This window comes from Xiphias gladius, chromosome 24, assembly GCF_016859285.1.
Source record: "Xiphias gladius isolate SHS-SW01 ecotype Sanya breed wild chromosome 24, ASM1685928v1, whole genome shotgun sequence".
NCBI classification, from domain to species: domain Eukaryota; kingdom Metazoa; phylum Chordata; class Actinopteri; order Istiophoriformes; family Xiphiidae; genus Xiphias; species Xiphias gladius.
This window is the reverse complement of record NC_053423.1, coordinates 11454813-11471463: the sequence shown is the minus strand read 5'-3', so window position 1 is coordinate 11471463 and position 16651 is coordinate 11454813. Positions and strand designations below refer to the sequence as shown.

General features: G+C 41.8%; 2 protein-coding genes across 7 annotated transcripts; one reads left to right on the top strand and one right to left on the bottom strand.

Annotated features, from left to right (window-relative positions):
* Positions 1–2105: 2105 nt before the first annotated feature.
* On the bottom strand, positions 2106–11042 carry smarcc1b (SWI/SNF related, matrix associated, actin dependent regulator of chromatin, subfamily c, member 1b). The gene is made up of 28 exons (XM_040121112.1): positions 10840–11042; positions 10331–10450; positions 9947–10032; positions 9741–9822; positions 9561–9653; positions 9331–9400; positions 9163–9232; positions 8947–9022; positions 8524–8649; positions 8192–8274; positions 7991–8097; positions 7812–7871; positions 7622–7650; positions 7350–7465; positions 7157–7228; positions 6954–7067; positions 6497–6650; positions 6276–6386; positions 5974–6033; positions 5535–5793; positions 5349–5420; positions 5212–5258; positions 4973–5081; positions 4745–4887; positions 3213–3347; positions 2820–2952; positions 2510–2596; positions 2106–2418 (listed from the first exon to the last, which is right to left on the bottom strand). Exons 1-28 carry the CDS (start codon positions 11014–11016, stop codon positions 2351–2353), a joined length of 2859 nt encoding a protein of 952 aa, XP_039977046.1. The 5' UTR covers positions 11017–11042; the 3' UTR covers positions 2106–2350.
* On the top strand, positions 10712–16008 carry aste1b (asteroid homolog 1b). 6 transcript variants are annotated; one of them, XM_040121119.1, is made up of 9 exons: positions 11064–11171; positions 11261–11371; positions 11634–11702; positions 11900–11996; positions 12789–13055; positions 13179–14239; positions 14355–14586; positions 14715–14907; positions 15665–16008. In XM_040121119.1, the coding sequence occupies exons 5-9, from the start codon at positions 12791–12793 to the stop codon at positions 15975–15977; spliced, it is 2064 nt and encodes a 687-aa protein (XP_039977053.1). In that variant the 5' UTR covers positions 11064–11171; positions 11261–11371; positions 11634–11702; positions 11900–11996; positions 12789–12790; the 3' UTR covers positions 15978–16008. The 6 variants fall into 6 exon arrangements, with proteins under 6 accessions (XP_039977052.1, XP_039977053.1, XP_039977050.1 ...); XM_040121116.1 differs by lacking the exon at positions 11634–11702 and having other exon boundaries at positions 11261–11325; positions 11746–11996; XM_040121114.1 differs by lacking the exon at positions 11634–11702 and having other exon boundaries at positions 11746–11996.
* The last annotated feature ends 643 nt before the right edge of the window (positions 16009–16651 follow it).

Sequence of the window (16651 nt, the reverse complement as noted above, 5' to 3'; positions counted from 1 at the left end):
CGAGAAAATACAAACACAAAATATAATCAAAAAATAAATAACGATCCACTATCATAGATAAAACTACCCGGCAGTATATAAGAGTTCAAATTAGCTCCATCTCTACCAGCTTATGCAAACATATTTACACATAAATAAGCATAATCTAAAAATATATTACATAATATTATTCTGACATTTACCATTATGCATAAATACTTTTGCGTTTGGTACTTCAAATATATTATAATGCTAATATACTATATTAGCATTATAATATATAAGTACAGTTTTGAATGCATGACTTGTGCTTGTATTCTACACTGTGGTATTTCTATTTTGACTTGAGTAAAAGACCTGAGTGCTTCCTCCATCACTGTTAAAAACTGGGAAATGGAGGACATAGCATATTCAGTTGTTTTTTAACTGCTGTAATGTGCTGAAGCGCAGCCTGGCGGGAAGCACAAAAGGGAGGGCCGCAACACAACACACTAAACACACAACTTCACATATATCTGACCGATAGCTGTTCCGGGGAATGCTGCTGTTAAGAGAGAGATATCAACAATGATTCTGTGAGTAATTTTTCCGTCAAATATAGGTGATGCAGTTGTGTTTGTATAGGTGGTTGAGTGATAAATTGAAGGGTTACAAATAAAACTGACAATAACGGTGCTTACATCGGTTATTCGAACAAAAAAAAGGAGTTACTAGGTACAAGCTTTGATTTAAGCCAGGTGGCAGCTGGCAGGTGTTCATATGTCTGTCCGTCTATTGACAGATTATGTCACCACGATAGCATCACAACTGTGGAAGAGAGATTCACAAAACTTTACAGGTGTTTTAGTTGAGATCAAAATGAAGGCTGCGACTAGTGTGCTCCCAAGATCCCCTCCAATGTTATTTGTTGGTCTCGTTTGAACTGGATCAGACTCTTTCTGTGAGGCTGTACTTGGCCACAGTGGTTCACATCATTCTGCTGTTTAGGAGGTATATTGTAAAATTGACCTTGTCTTCTCTCTTAGTTCAGAGTGCTAACATCCTGACAATTGTTAATTAGCCAAATACACACAAAAATTAAAAATGTGACCTGATGATGGCGCTAAATGAAAAGTCAGAGGATTACCAAAATTACTGCAAGTCACCCTGAGGGGAACATGTCTAGACCAAAAGGCTTACATAAAATGTAGTACTGTTAAAATGCTGTGAGTGAGTACAGATGCTGTCTATTTCCCACTCCTTTGTAGGAGCGGGTTGTCTTTGACTGACGTGGGGAGAGGAAACCCTTAAATTGTCACTGGAGGAACTGCCTATACCGCCCTTTGATTTGCTGATAATTGTAGTTGGATTGATAGTGCTAGTGCGCCTCTAAGCTGTTGAGTGATTCAACAGTCTCTCAAAAACCTTTTGTTTGATTAATGAATAAATTGCTCTATATTTAAATGTTAAAGTACGTTACGCTTCCACAATATCAGTTTCAATTGTGGTTAATTCTTTTTCTTTCTTTTAGGAATGAAGTGATTCCTGACCGAAAAATTGATTCTTTTTTAATCAACTTTAAAAGTATCAATGGATCAATTAAATAATTTCCCCTGCAATAAAAACAAAAAATGCAGACAATCTTTGGTTTCGACATTCATTTTTGTATTAATAACTTTTATTTTCTTAATAATACTTTGTAGCTTCCTTACTGATGGTTGTATTTTAAACATTTTGAACACGTGATTTAAGCTATGGCACTGATTAAGTTTAGCCTAAATGCAGACTTGAGTTGGTGGTCAGAGATGACACTTGTCTATGTTACTGTTTTTCAAAGGACAGATTTAGCTACCTCAGGTTGATCTGAATACAACATTCAGTCACTATTACGGTGAAATACATCTCTTCGTAGGTGAAGATATTAAATAATTTGATGGCTGCCATGAGTTCCATCTCTCCCCTCCTCCATTTCGTCTTGGGATGTACCATGTGAGGGAAAGAACAAAGGTTCTTTAATTCCTGACCTCAATAACATAGAGTAATGAAAACTGAAGGTTCAGGATACCGTTTGTTTTAGTTTGGTGCATGAGACCAAACAGTGCTTTCTCATACACACCCACAATGAACCTGTTGGACTAGGACAGATAATATAACAAAATAAAAACTTGATATAAAACAATTTTATTGAGTCGAGTTCAATCTGCAGATTCCTCAACTCTGACATCAGAGCACAAATATTTCAATATTTATAAACGTGTGACTACTGAGGAGTTACAGACTTCAATTTTAAGCGGTTGTTCCTGAACATTTATGCCAGTGTTACATTTTTATGTGTGTGTCCTGGTTGAAGGAGGACTGCTGTGTGTGTGTGTGTGTGTGTGTGTGTCTTGTTTCAGCTGTGAGTTGATGCTGGAGGACCGGGCTGAGCTGGTGCGATCCCATCAGGCTGTGAGGATGGGTCTGAGGAGGAAATTAGTGTCACCACACCCATAGAATCAGATCAAAACAGTAACAGCATTTTAAACATATGACAACAGTAACGAATACTCACACATGCCATTAGGAGCTCCAGGGTGCCGGGGGGCCATCGGCTGGGCATTGCCTCCACTAGTCATTATCCGGTTTGGCATGGACGGGCCTGAATAAGAAGGAACGACTAAAATCTCAAGAGTAGGATCAAACAATGATTTAACATATGAGAAATTAAGAGCCGGAGGTATTTTATTCTGTGAAAATGTATCTTTAGTTCTGTTGTGTCCTAAAAGGGTTAACCTGACTTTTGGTAGTGTTATTTCTTAAAAGGTGATTTGATTTTCAGTGTGTGTGTGTGTGTGTATATGTGTGTGTGTGTGTGGCCAGACCTGAATGCTGCATTGTGTATCCCGAGTGCCCCTGCTGCTCCCTCTGCTGGCGGACCTTCATCTCTGCCTGTTTGAGCTGCTCGGTATGGAACGTCTGTCTCTCTGATAGAAGCTGCTGCCGCTGCTGCTCCAGCTGCGTAACACACATACACACACAGACATAAAGAATTAGTGATACGTGCTGGACATAAACCCTGCAGAAAAGACATATTAAAAAAAGATGTAAAAACTAGCCATTGGAGCCTTTTGACATTTTTACGTTTTAGGATTTTCACCTCACACTACAGAGGGGCTTCGGTGAGCAAGAAGATCATAAAGGGGTCGAGTTAATAAAGTGACACCAAGGTTCATCGTCTTTTTTTTTTAGCTATAGCAGATATCATATTCACTCACAGCCTCTTTCTCACGGTCCATGATGGTCTCCAGCTCCTCAAAGTGTCTCAGCTTGATCTCCAGCTTTTTCATCTGAGTCTCCACCAGCAGAGCCACCAAGGACTTGATCTTCCTCTCTTCTACTGCTGCCAAGTGCTGCGAAAAGAACGAAGAAAAAGATGGAGACAGTTAGAAGAGGGTGAAGTCGGAAGGAAGATGATGCCATAAATGAGTGAGGGACTGGGTGGTAAGTGCTTGTGACACGGTTAAGAACTAAGGAAATGAAAAACAAAATAGTGAAGGTAAGCTAAAAAGGGAAAACACTGAGGAAGAAGAGAAAAGATTCGAGGTGAGAAGAGGGCAGAATAAATTAGGTTTGTCAGAGCGTGGCAGGGATGGAAGAAAAATACCGAATCAATCATCACCAAATAATTGGTTGGACAATAATTGATCTAACCATACATCTTGACAGAATACATTGTAAGTAATCACGACATTGCAGGAGTTTCTATTATTGCCAAAACTCTCTTTATTCACTTATTTGCTTTCTTGCCAAGAGTAAGTTGAGAAGATTGATACCACTCGTGGCAGCCAGTTAGCTTGGCACAAAGACTGGAGGTAGGGGGAAACAGCTGGCCCAGCTCTGTCCGAAGGGCACAAAATCTGCCTACCAGCCCCTCTAAAGCTCATTAATTACCATGTTGCATCCTGTGTGTTTAATTTGTACAAAAACCAAAGTGTTAACATGACATGGTATTGCTTGTGCTGTGATTGTAGCTTCATATTTAATGAAACATGAGAGTGATATCAGTCTTCTCAACTCATTTTCAGCAAGAAGGCAAATGAGCATATTTCCCAAGAATAACGAACTATTCGTTTAAGGCCAGTTATTTTTGTTGTAAAACTAAAACTAAAATTTTTTTTCCTAAAACAGACATTTACTTTTAAAAATTTTGCACAGCATTTTGTTAAAGGCACGATAAATGTTTTCCTATTTACAGACACAACAACAGTAACTAAATTATTGTATGTTTCCAGTCCACTCTCCGATTCAAAAATGATCACGATTACCATTGACATTACCTCAATCTTATCATTTTTTTTTTCCCCAAATCAGTACATGCCTGTCACCATCAGAGGCTTCCTGGTTATGTAGTACGCCCTCTAGTGGCCATGTTCTATACACTCTCATACAGAAAACTAAGGGCAGATGATTGTGTATCAGAATTTTCTCCACCTCTATTAGAACATAGAACAAATATTTTCATTTCTGTTTTCGGCTGGAAACAGAACATGAACCACTGAAATATCTGTTCTTAAAATTAGATAATCTCAACCTCTAAGCCATAAAATATACTGTATATCCTGCGTATATTCTATGTCAATTATATGTGCAACGCCAGGTCTTGAAGTGGTTGCCAAGACGGGACCTGTTTTGGTTGCTAGGAGACCTCCGACACAACTGAAAAAAAGCCTCTATTTAAAAAGACAATCGTTGCATCACTTAATGCTCTCATGATTGGTCAGATTTGAAGTGGGAGGGTGAGCTTTACCTTGGCTTTTGTGGCAGCTGAGGCCAGAGCTGCTGCTGCTGCCGTGGCAACGCTGCCCTCCACCTGTTCCTGCTCCATCACTCTCCTCCCCTCGTCCCCGTCTCCCTCTCGCCGCCCTACACTCTCATCGTCATCTCCTCTTTCTGGATCATAGAGAGAATTTCATTAACATAGCCAGTCATACACACATGCAGTATACATAGATACATGCTATACATATTTTCGTACCATCTCTCTCCTCTGCAAGTATGTTTTCTGCATTTTCCCTTTTGACTTGATCTCCCTCCACTTTCGCCCCACTGGGTTCCACCTTGAGCCCATCTGCCCTTCCAGGGACCTGAACCAGATCCAAATAAACACAGACACACACACACAGACACACACACACACACACACACACCCCTTAAGCTACAAAAATCACCAGCAGATACAATAAAACTCTCTCCAAGCTCATGGTGTCGCATTACCTGATGGGAGGTGGAGTTTGTCTCCAATTTTTCTGTATCCATTGATTCTAAAGTACAGAAAAAAAGACGCATTATGGACTGTATAAAGAAACAGTTTCAATTGAGTATGATTATGTGTATATATATTGAAGACTTACCTATTTTATCAGGCTGGTTGGACATTTCAGAGACCTTATCCACTGAGTCCTCCTGCACTCGAGAAAACTCCTCTGAAGACAAAGATGTAGAATCACAACACACATACTGCAAATACAGTGAACTATCTCAGAACTATACCATTACCTAGACTACACACTAATTAGCACTCCTCCCTGTCCTCTCACCCAGTGCGGCCTTAGCTGCAGCCGATGCCACCCGTGGGTCCACCACAGATGCCAGGAAGGCCACAGTGCTCATAACGGGGTTCTCTGATTGGCTGAAAGGCACAGGCTGGTAAGCCAGTGGACCAAGAGAGGCCGAGGAGTCTTCTAGATAAGGGTCCTCTATCGGCAGCCGGAGGAAGTGGAGGATACACTCGTCCTGTGTTCTGGAGCCCACATGCTCTGATACTTTGTTCCAGTCATCTCTGTAAACCTCTAAGGCCTGAGAGGGACACGGGAGACAGATAAAGAAGAAAGAAAGAGGAAAAGACGAGGCTCAGAACATGGTTGCAAAACTTAAGGGCCTATCTAAAAGATTCTCCTGAATCAAAAATAAATCTTTTCCCTTTAAGGTAAGCACTGAGCCATGTGTAAGATCCACTAGAACAAGTGATTGCCTTACCTCTAATAGCAAAAGTGTCTCTTGCTCTGTCCATTCCCTTCCTGCACTTGCTCCTTTAGTCTGAAACAGACGGCATAAGAATGATTTAATAATAATAATAATAATAATAATAAAAATAAAATTTTTATACCTAATTTCAGAAAGTGATGAAAATAGGGACTAGCAACACATACACATACATAATATAATATAATATAAATGAAAAAAAGCTAATCTTTTCTACCACACATAGAACCAGAATGTGAGAAAAATGCAAGCTAAAATGTCATTTTCGGTATATTTGTATGTTTATTGTGTGAGACCTTCGGGTGTTTCTTGGCGTAGATGTCGGTGCGCAGACCAAAGTTCTGGCAGTCTGAAGGCTTCTCTCTGCTCTTTTCTGGGAAATACAACATGTGCTGTGAGGCGGCCACCTGCAGGAGTGAGAGCGAGCAGCAGAGTTCATCAGGAGGCATTACATCTCTATCTGTGTAGACCTCTTATCATGTGTTATGCATACACAGTATGTGTGTGTGTGTGTTACCTGCAGGGGTTTGTGTTGTAGGGGGGCCAGCCCGGATGGTGTGTCAGCCAGTACGTTGAAATGAGGGGTGGGTGGGGGTCCCATGGGGAGGGGTCTGCTCTCTGCATCCACTTGGTAGTTAATCAAACCCCACTGCTCCAAAAATGCATGAACCCTGGACACATGGAATATTTTTTTCTTTCTATTCATTTTATTATAATGCAGCTGGAAACCTGCCTCCACAGATGACAAAATATAAATGCAAGGAGAAATCAGCATCTGTCATGTTAAAAATATTAAAAATAAAAATAAAAGCTGCCCTTTAAACTGCAGACCCATTAACTAGGCCACATACCTTCCCATTCCTTCCCAACATTGATAAATTCAATTTGTTAACACATTTAGCTGAATGCCCACATACTACACCTAATTTAGCAGTTGCAGCAGACGTAGCAAACACCCACACATGAAGTTATACCTCATGACAGCACAGACGTCTCCAGTGAGGTTGCGTCTGCAGGACGTTGAACTGAGGTATTCCTGGGGGTTGAGCCGGTATGTGTCAATCATGAAGTTGCGGTATGCCAGGTAGCTGTTGTGTACAGGGAAGATACATGCTGTTGGTGAGGCATTCTCCGTCATCTAGCTTAATGATGATATCTGAATATCAGTAGTACTCACATTTCTGGAGATTTGGACTTGTTCTTCCCATTAAAGAATTCAGGCAGTGCACGTTTCTCTATTAAGTGAGTGCTGGAAAACATGAACGGGAAAGTTTTTTGGATTTATACTTTGATGTTAGGCATGCATCGATGAAAAATTAAGTACAAGTCAGCGTCAGTAAAAGTTCTTGTATCTGTATGTGTTTGTCTACCTGTTGTAATTGAACCAAGATGTGTAGCTTGGTATTATAATGTGATGGGTTTGTTCTGTGATATTGTCCTCTCCCTCTGATAAGCGTGGCAGCTCTCCTCTTCCCTCTTCATCCTCCTGTACGTACACAAACACACACACACACAGAGACACACAGTGTAAATTCAACAACACTTTTACTTTGCTGAAACAAAAACACTAAATCAATATGGGCTACCCAAAGCCTCCTGCAAATAGAAACCTATGATGTGAGAAAAATGATATAGTATTTACCCTTCCTGGAAAATCATCCTCCTGTTCATCTGGAAGAAAAACAGTGAGGGGGTGATGAAAAATCGAGATGCATACACAACAACAAGAGAATAAGTGCAAATTAAAATTGTTTTAGAAATGTTTTAAACCGGAAACATTTACACATTCTAGATTCCTTCGGAAACATTTACCATAACACATGCAAGCTTACCCAGGTCAGCCATAGTGCCTCCTTTGACAGGAGTATTCTCACTGTCTTTCTTCAGGTTGACTACACAGACAGAGAAAGAAATTAAAAACAAATTGAAGACTTGTAACACAAATGAACACCTTTAAGAGAAACCTCACTTGTGCAACACATTCTTAGTAAGTTATGGTTGCTGTCTTTACCATTCTTGGGCAGTATGACCTCCTCCATGTTAGGAACAGGGGTAGGGTCCTCCATGTCTTTGGTCAGGTCCTCTTCTGGCTCTTCCTCCTGTTGTCCACGCCTTCTCCTGTACACACAAAACAAGTTGTTCTGAAAACTTGCACCAAAATGCCAAAACCAAAAGTACATCCTCCTGTTCGGATGAAACAGCTGTTTCTTACCCCTTCTTTCCTTTCTTCCTGCCTTCAGAGGAGGGAGGAGATGGGGATCGTCTTCTCTTTTTGGATGGGCTGGACTTTGAGTCCTGAGAGACAACGTAGAGGTATGTGGCGAAAAAAACAAGACAACAACAGTGTAAGTGTATTTGACGAAAACAACCAAGATCAAGACACTTCACATTTGGAAAAAAAAATAAAAATTACAGTCTCAAGGGTCACACTTGCTTTCTTTTTTTTAGTTTTAGTTTTAGTTTTTTTAGTAGAGCATTAATAATAGGGAATAGTATCCCTCCAAAAGCCCTCCAGACCACATGGGCCTACAGCTTCACACAAACCTGGTCGTCTTGGAGGTGAATACGCTGGCGGAGGATTATCGGTACATTCCTCTCATCCACACAATAGTCTTCCTCGTTCATCCACTCATTGAAAACGTCTGTGTCCAGAACCCAACCAGTATGGACCTGGAACACACAAAGCCACACAAATATTAAATAAGGAATTCAGGTGTACAGTAGTGTGTGTTGGTGTCAACATCGTCCAAAATGAACACACATCAGATCACATCATCAGAAGCAAGACTTTGACTTTTTGTCCCTGTCAACTGTCATACTCTCTCTAACTGTATGCAAATCAAACTACTCATGAGCAAACAGACCCCAAACTGGCTGCCTCAGTAGGTGAGCCAAAAAGTTAATTTTGAACACAGTTTTTAGTGTGGTGTAGTATTGGGAGTTGTAAGCATATGTATGTATGCTCACCCTCCAGGGCCTCTCAGGATGTGGTGGATCTTCAACCTCTCCTTCAACATCACTTGAGGACAGCCAGCTGTCATAACTGTTAAAAAAAGAGACAAGAGACATAATGGGTAACTACTCTGATTGTGTGTGAGCACCTGTGTGTGTGTGTGTGTGTGTGTGTGTGTGTGTGTGTGTGTGTGTGTGTGTGTGTGTGTGAATGTGTGTGCTTGTGCATACCTGTCGGGGTGCATGCCCCAATGTACCAATACATGTTTGTCTTTTTGCATGACAGGACGCATCCATTCATCTGAAAATAGATGTGTATAAAAAAATGTATCAAGTTAAATTAGTACTAGTCATTTAAACCAATAACACACAAACAAACATGCACAAACTTTAACTGACCTTCCTCTGTAGAAGCAGGTGAGGGGGAGATGTGGTGACTGGCAAGCGTTCGGTCCTCAGTGAGCGTACCCTGTGCAAGAACAAACTGTGACCCAGTAGCACTGAGAAGAAACCAGAGCTACACTAGTTTTAACTGGCCATTCCAGCCTTGTACTTGTCATCTTCAATTTTAACATAAAATTCTCAACTGTCTGTTGACTTATCCCTAATTCTCTTCTGCAGCACTTTACCCGGTGCTTGGTGATGATATCTGTCAGTCTTCCTGCCAGCTCCTTATCAAGTGCGGGGTCCAGATATACGACAGGCAGTGATATACAGTTGTTCTGTAGACACACAAAACAGGAGGTGCAAATTCATCAATGGTGTGTCTTTGTTGGGCTGGTGTCTGTGTATTTGTGTATCTTTGTCACCTGGATCAGTGCCCCTTCAATTGTTTCAAACATCTCCACATTCCTCTCAGTTCTTGATGGATTCTGCAAGTCAAACCTTCGCCTGTATAGGCAGGGAGAGGAACAAAGAGATATTAAGGACACGGTAAACAGGTATCATACAAATGCAGAGCAGGTTTGTGAGGGAAAGCACTTTGAAACGGCGACACATGAGGCTTGATACCCACCAGCCTTGCTCAGCCTTGAACTTGTAGGCAGTGCCAAGAATGTGGCAGAGTCCACCCCCTGGTCGCAAGTCCAGGAAGCACTTTGCCTACGGAGAAAAGATCATTATTGTTGTTTCTTTTGCATGTTTGTAGATTTTAAGACATGTCATCTTATCCTTTTCCCTTGTAACAAATACAATCATGGAAATTAACTTTCAGATTTATTGTGTTTTCAAACAAATCTATCTTTCTTTGGTCATACAACAATGTAGTAATATCAACCACTTTGAAAAACAGAACACTACTCCAACATACATCATGAAAGCTGGACACTTCCGAGTGGGCTAAGAACCACCAATTTTAGAGTAAAGCGTGCCAAAGTGAAAACGTGAGAGACAGACTCACAGGCAGTTTGGTGAGAGAAGGACTGGTAGCTTGTCGGCCAAAGGCATCCTCCTGAAACTGGAGCAGCTGTAAGGTGACTGCAGCCAGGACCTGGCATGATGGAGCATCCACCAACACAAACTGACAGACACCACACACACAATTTGAAAGGGATGTGAACAAGATGATTTTTAATCATTGTGCATTATATAAATAATAATAAATATAATATATAACGTAAAATATAACGTCAACGTTGCCTTCCTGCATTTACCGACAGTCTCAACAACTTAGCAGCTCTGTTGGGACTGATTAACCACTCGGATTTAGCAACATGTGCCATTCATCTTTTGTGTTTACATATTACATATTACATTGGTACAGGACTAATCAGCTTCATCACACAAATCTTGCAAGCCAGTGTAAAGGTAACGTTAACCAGCACGAGACGTTTGTTTACAGTGTGAGCCACTGGGCTCATTAGCAGGGGGCGGCTAGCTTGTTAGCTAGCTTCCTAGCCAGCTAACTACCTTTTTGTAGTGCTTCCCGATCCACTGTCGCACCACCTCCAGCTGGGCTAAAGTATCCGGACTCTCCCAGAACCTGGTGGACGGACTGCTGTCTTTTTTCCGATACGCAGCCGTTGCGGAGCTGGTCTGGCTCGTCCCGGGAATCCCGAGATTTGTTCCTCCGGACATTGTGGCCATAATAAAACGAGATTAATTTCAAACGGCAGAACAAAACTGGCTAGCGCGCTCGCTAGCTTTTGCGTTCTCGCTCTCTCTCGCGAGATGCAGCGTAATCGTCCCAAGTCGACATAGGGGTTTTCTACTTTTTAGTTTTTAACAGTTTTCATTTTCAGGTATTCTTTAAGTTTAAGTGCGTGATTTTTTTTTTTGATTCAGTAACTTGTGTCTAAAATATACAAAAATGTTGTTTTATGCACAACAGAATGCAGAATACACACATTTGATGCAAGCTAGGACTTTTACTTTGAAGTGCAACATTACAAGGAAGTAAGTGCGCAAGGCATGTAAACAGAAGTGAAATAAAGTGACATTGGTTAGTATAGCAACTCATATATATTTTAATGCTCTACTTCAAAATTACCCTTCGAATATTTGTTTGGAAATGTACTTATCGGTTGCCTTCAGTTTATATGAATTGTTTTGTTGCAGTATTTCCGTTGTGTCACAATTTTCCAAGAGACAGTCACATTGTCTATTTGGAAAAACAAACTCCTGTCCAGCCGAGGCAGCGAGTTCGTTATAATTAGCATTTCTTTTCCGTCGCATCCCGTGATTGAACATCTGCAAATCCCCAGACCCGCACACCCTCAGACTAACCAGGCAGTGGAAGCTACTCTGCGAGGCACTGAGGCACCAGCACCCATGTGAGTAACAGCAACTCATTCATCTTATTCCACGTTTTCCTAGGCCCTGAGATCCCATGGGTGTGCAGGGTCTGACCACCTATGTGGAGGGGAACAGACACTTCCTCCAAGATGTGAAGTTCAGGGATAGTCGCCTGGTTATTGATGGCTGCAGTCTGTATTTCCGCCTCTATTTTAACAACGGTTTGGACCAGCAGCACGGAGGGGACTATGATGCTTTCGCTTGCCTGCTCACCCAGTTCCTCTCCGCGTTGGCAGCCTGCAACATCCAGCCATATGTGGTACTGGATGGAGGTAAGGATACTGTAGACTGACAACCCCATCAAAATCTCGCACCCTATCGGCTCCTTCATTTTAAGAAACTAAGATTCCTGCAATTAATGATATTAGTTTCTAAGTATGTATTTTTATACACAAGATGCAAATCTCCAAGATCATGTCATTTCTTATTTTTAAATCAAATCACAGATTAACACCTACTCAACCAGACAGTCATCTAATCCGCACTTTCCCAAATATCTCACAAGCAAAGGTCAAGCAATTTAGTCAGATACAGGGGTCCTAACTTGGTAGCTGATAGTTTATTCCCCATTTGGTTAAAATTATATCTTCCCTGAAGTCCTACAAAGCATTTTTCAAAAAGACTTTAGGGTCTCTTTTATGATCTTGTTTTCCTATGTCATAACACAGATTTCTGGTGAGAATTATATATAGGTAGAGGTGATCAAAAAGTCCTATGAAGCTTTTTTAACCTTTCCCTCCACATTCATTTTCATGTAGTTTGTGTAATTATAATCTCTGCAAATAAACAAAACTAAAAGTAAACTAAAGCTGGTCTTCTTAACATTTTGGCTTCAAAGTTTTTTCCCCCATTTTTTTTACACAGATAATAGAATATAGTCAAATGTTTTGGTCAGTGTAGACATTTATTTGATGAATAAATTAGATTTAAACAAAAGCAGTGCGCTCATGTGTGCTAAAAAAGGATTAACAAGTTAACTTGAACCTGCGACAAGTCTAAGTTTTTCTGCAGTTGTAACACCCGCAAATATGTAATTTCTGTCTTCTTTTTTTTATGATTATAAGGGATGGACCCCAGTGACAAGAAGTTTCCCACTCTGCGGCAACGTCTGCAGTCCAAGATAAGGGAGGCAGACAGTATCTCTCATGGCCGCGGTGGCTCTGTTCTCCCCATCCTCACAAGAGCTGTCTTCATTCAGGTCCTAATCCAGAGAGGAGTCCCACTAGTCCAGTGTCCAGCTGAGGCTGACTGGGAGATTGCATGTTTGGCTCACCAGTGGAACTGCCCAGTTCTGACAAATGACAGTGACTTTTATATCTTTGACCTGCCAGGTGTGGGTAGTGCTAGGATTTTACTGACTGTATCCAAATAGCCCATTGTAATGAATTAGATTGATTTTAGTCATCTTAATTTTGTTGTTACATATTGTTTTTGTCTTCTGTGTCTCATCTTAGGTGGTTACCTGCCACTCAATTTTTTCCAGTGGACCAACCTTAATGGCAAAGCCTCTCATCGCTACATCTCAGCTCGGTGTTACACCACTAATGGCCTTTGTCGCTGGTTTGGGGGCATGAACCAGGAGTTGCTACCCTTATGTGCCGTCCTGACCGGTAATGACTATGGAGCTCCAAAAGATTCTGACACACTTCTTGCTCTGTTAGATGTGAGCGCATTACGTAGAGGTGGTGGCAGGGGTAAAGGTAGAGCACCTTCCTCCCGCATCGAGGGCCTCCTCGCCTGGCTGTCTTCTTTTTCAAGCCCGGCGGAGGCCCTGGAGGAAGTGAGCAGGCTAATGGGGGAGGATGGAGGTAGGGGCAAGAGAGGACAGAAAGGTGGGCTTAGTTCACAGCTGTGGGCAGGTATGCAGGAGTACCACATCCCCCCTCAAAGCTCTCTCGCTCGCTGGTTCTCCGGAGGTAAGGCAGCTCCAGGAGGGCAGACCTCTGGGGTCGCACGGCTACCAGAATGCCTTTCACAGGCTGCAGCACGGGGGCTGTTAGCCCCTTTGGTGGTGGATGCTTTTTTGATGCGTAGGGTCCTGCTCATCCCACAGGTGGAGAACAGCAAACTACCCAGCAGCCACTGCAGTGCCAGAACTATACGTCGGGCTATATATGGGATATTACAACAAAAAGGCCAGGATAATGCGCCTCAGGGTAGCGGTGGCAGTGTGCAGCTATTGAGGGGAATAGGAGGTGCTGTCCAAGCACAGGATATGAGGATACAAGAAAACATCAGCCAGGGTATGAGAGGTGGGAGAGGGCGAGGGGGAAGAGGACGGGGAGGTGGTCACGGCGGAGGAGGTAGGGGTCAGGGCATCATTTTACCTACACTACAGGGTGTCAATGTAGGATTTAGCATCGAACAAGCAGCTGGTGCAGCTACAGTGCAGGCTCAGGGCTCCAGTTCCCCCATTTGTGTGGAGGAGTATGACCGTCTGGACCTGAACTTGAAGAAAAACCAAGTGGAGGCACAACCACCCAGAATCCCTATACGTCTGGATACACTTGGCCAGGTAAACATGACAATAAAAATGTTTTCCCTTATATTAACCATATTTGTTTTTATATGTTTGGTTATATGCTCTTTTCAAAAGAAATTTTCCAGTGTTATCACTTGGTTTTATACAGGCTCCTGTGGCAGTTCGTCTTGGTGTCCTGTTAGAAGTCTTAGGGGTGAAAGAGTCTGCCCTGGCTCCCGTTCCTCTTCACCTGAGGCTCGCTGTAGCAGTGACAGGCTTCTGGCTGCGAGAGGCCGTACCAGCACCCTCACAGCCCCAGCTCCAGGCTTTGGTGCTGGGCATGGTTTATGGAGAGCTGTCCTGGAACAACCAGCCTGGAGCTACGCATTATCAATATGCTGGTTAGCCGTGTTCTATCGGTCATTTTATTCCGCAAGGTGCCAAAAGACTAAAATGTACCACAAAAACAAGGAAAACAGTAATCTATCCCTAATGATCTATAACCTGTCGCCGCTGTGCATCATTCTAGTCCCACAGCTAAACTGGGCTGCGGAGCGCAATGTGTGGACAGGGCTAGACCGACAACGTCGGAGACCAGGGGAGAGACGGGGCTTGGATATCGCAGTGGCTCACAGTTTCAGCCAGTGGCAGGCCTGCCTCTGGAGTGCACTGTGTCTCAACCAGCTATTGCTGCTGCCTCTGCCGGAACCCCACCTGTCATGGTAAGACACAGAGACATAAAAGAGATAATACACTGTTTGCATTTTCTACCTATGAGAACCACACCTGCAGCTAATGACTATTTTCATTATTGATTAATCCATCAGTTTAGTTTATAAAATGTCAAAAAAACCTGATGAACAGACCTGACGAAAAGACATTCAATTTCCTCTCATATAAAACAGAAAAGTAGCAAATATTCACATTTTAGATCCGGGAACCAATCATGTTTGGCATTTTTGCTTAATAATTCTCTTAATCAATTAAGTGATTATTAGTATTGTTGGCAACTAATTTTGTGGTGACTGACTAGTCAACTAATTGTTTCAGCACTAATGACAACATTATACAAATTGGTTTTGGCAAAGGTTCCCAGCACTTTTCATGTCCGTCAAAGAAATACACTTAAAGGGTCAGTTCACCAAAATTACAAAAAATAATTCTCACCAAGTCATTCAGTTAATTTTAGTTTTATTTATAGAGATTTTGATGTGACTGTCTCTTGACATTTCTGTGGCCACCTCAATATAGGTTGATGGAATTTTGTTTGTAGGGCTCAAAACATTTTAAATCAACAGCAACATCTTTTTGTCTGTGCATTTTCCAGAGTAACTGAGACATTGTTTCCAGAGGAGCACATTGCTAAAAAAAATTAATATCACTTTTAATTTGAAAATTAAAATACCATCATGGGTTATTGAAAAACTATATTTTGTTATAATTTAGTTGCCTCCCTTTCCTTCACTGTGTGCGCCTCAGGTTGTTCAGTGGTACCTTAGTGCATGGCCTTCTTACGTATCTAAAAGGAGGCCGAGCTGCTGAATCTCTCCTAGCTGGGGGTTCCTTGTCTGGACAACTCTACTCCTCCCTCCAGGATGCTGTGAGGAACTGTAGCACCACACCCCATCCCACCTCTTCAGCAGCAGGGAGGAGGAAGAGAGGCGGAGGCCGTCGAAGGAGAGGAAGAAGGGGAGGTGGAAGAGGAGCGCAGGCAGGGGGGCAAGGGACCGAAGAGATAAACAACAAGTTTGCTCTCCTGATGAGCGAGGAAGAATCTGATGATGATTGGTGAGGAGGCAGAGAAAAATGAAGAGATGAACATAAAGCACTTGCGAGGGACCAAATGAGGGAGGACATTCCAGTGGTTTATAAAACATGCTCAGGGAATGCTACAAATAGTCATTTTCAAGTGAGGAATAACAACTCTTCATGTTTACCACTGTGCTTCAACGTTTGTATTGCATTAATTTAACCTCCCTCAGTGATATCTACCTGCTTTTTATTTTCACATTTCTGTTACCATCGCAAATCATTTGATGTCAAGACATATGTCTCGGTATGCGGGCTAGTTTTTCCAAAGCTCACTAGCCATATTTTAGCCGATTTATCAGCGCTTTTATCACAGTAATGCCACTGTAATTAATGCAATTGTTTCCAACATGACAGTTTTATTCACTTTTGTCAACAGAAGATTTAAACTAAATGAAGAGATATCTTATTTCATCATTGTTGACCATAAATTTGTATGGCAGCTAATGTCATGTTAATGACCAACATATGAAATTTATTTTCATTTTATCGCAGATGCCTTAATACTAATTCGGTGCTCTTGAATTGTTTACTCATCTTTCTATATTAAAAAAATATAAGACAAACTCAAGACATATGTTTTTTAAATGATCACTTTCAGCTAGATTCTACATGTAACCACATACAGCTGAGAATAAAATGTACATTCATTCTCTG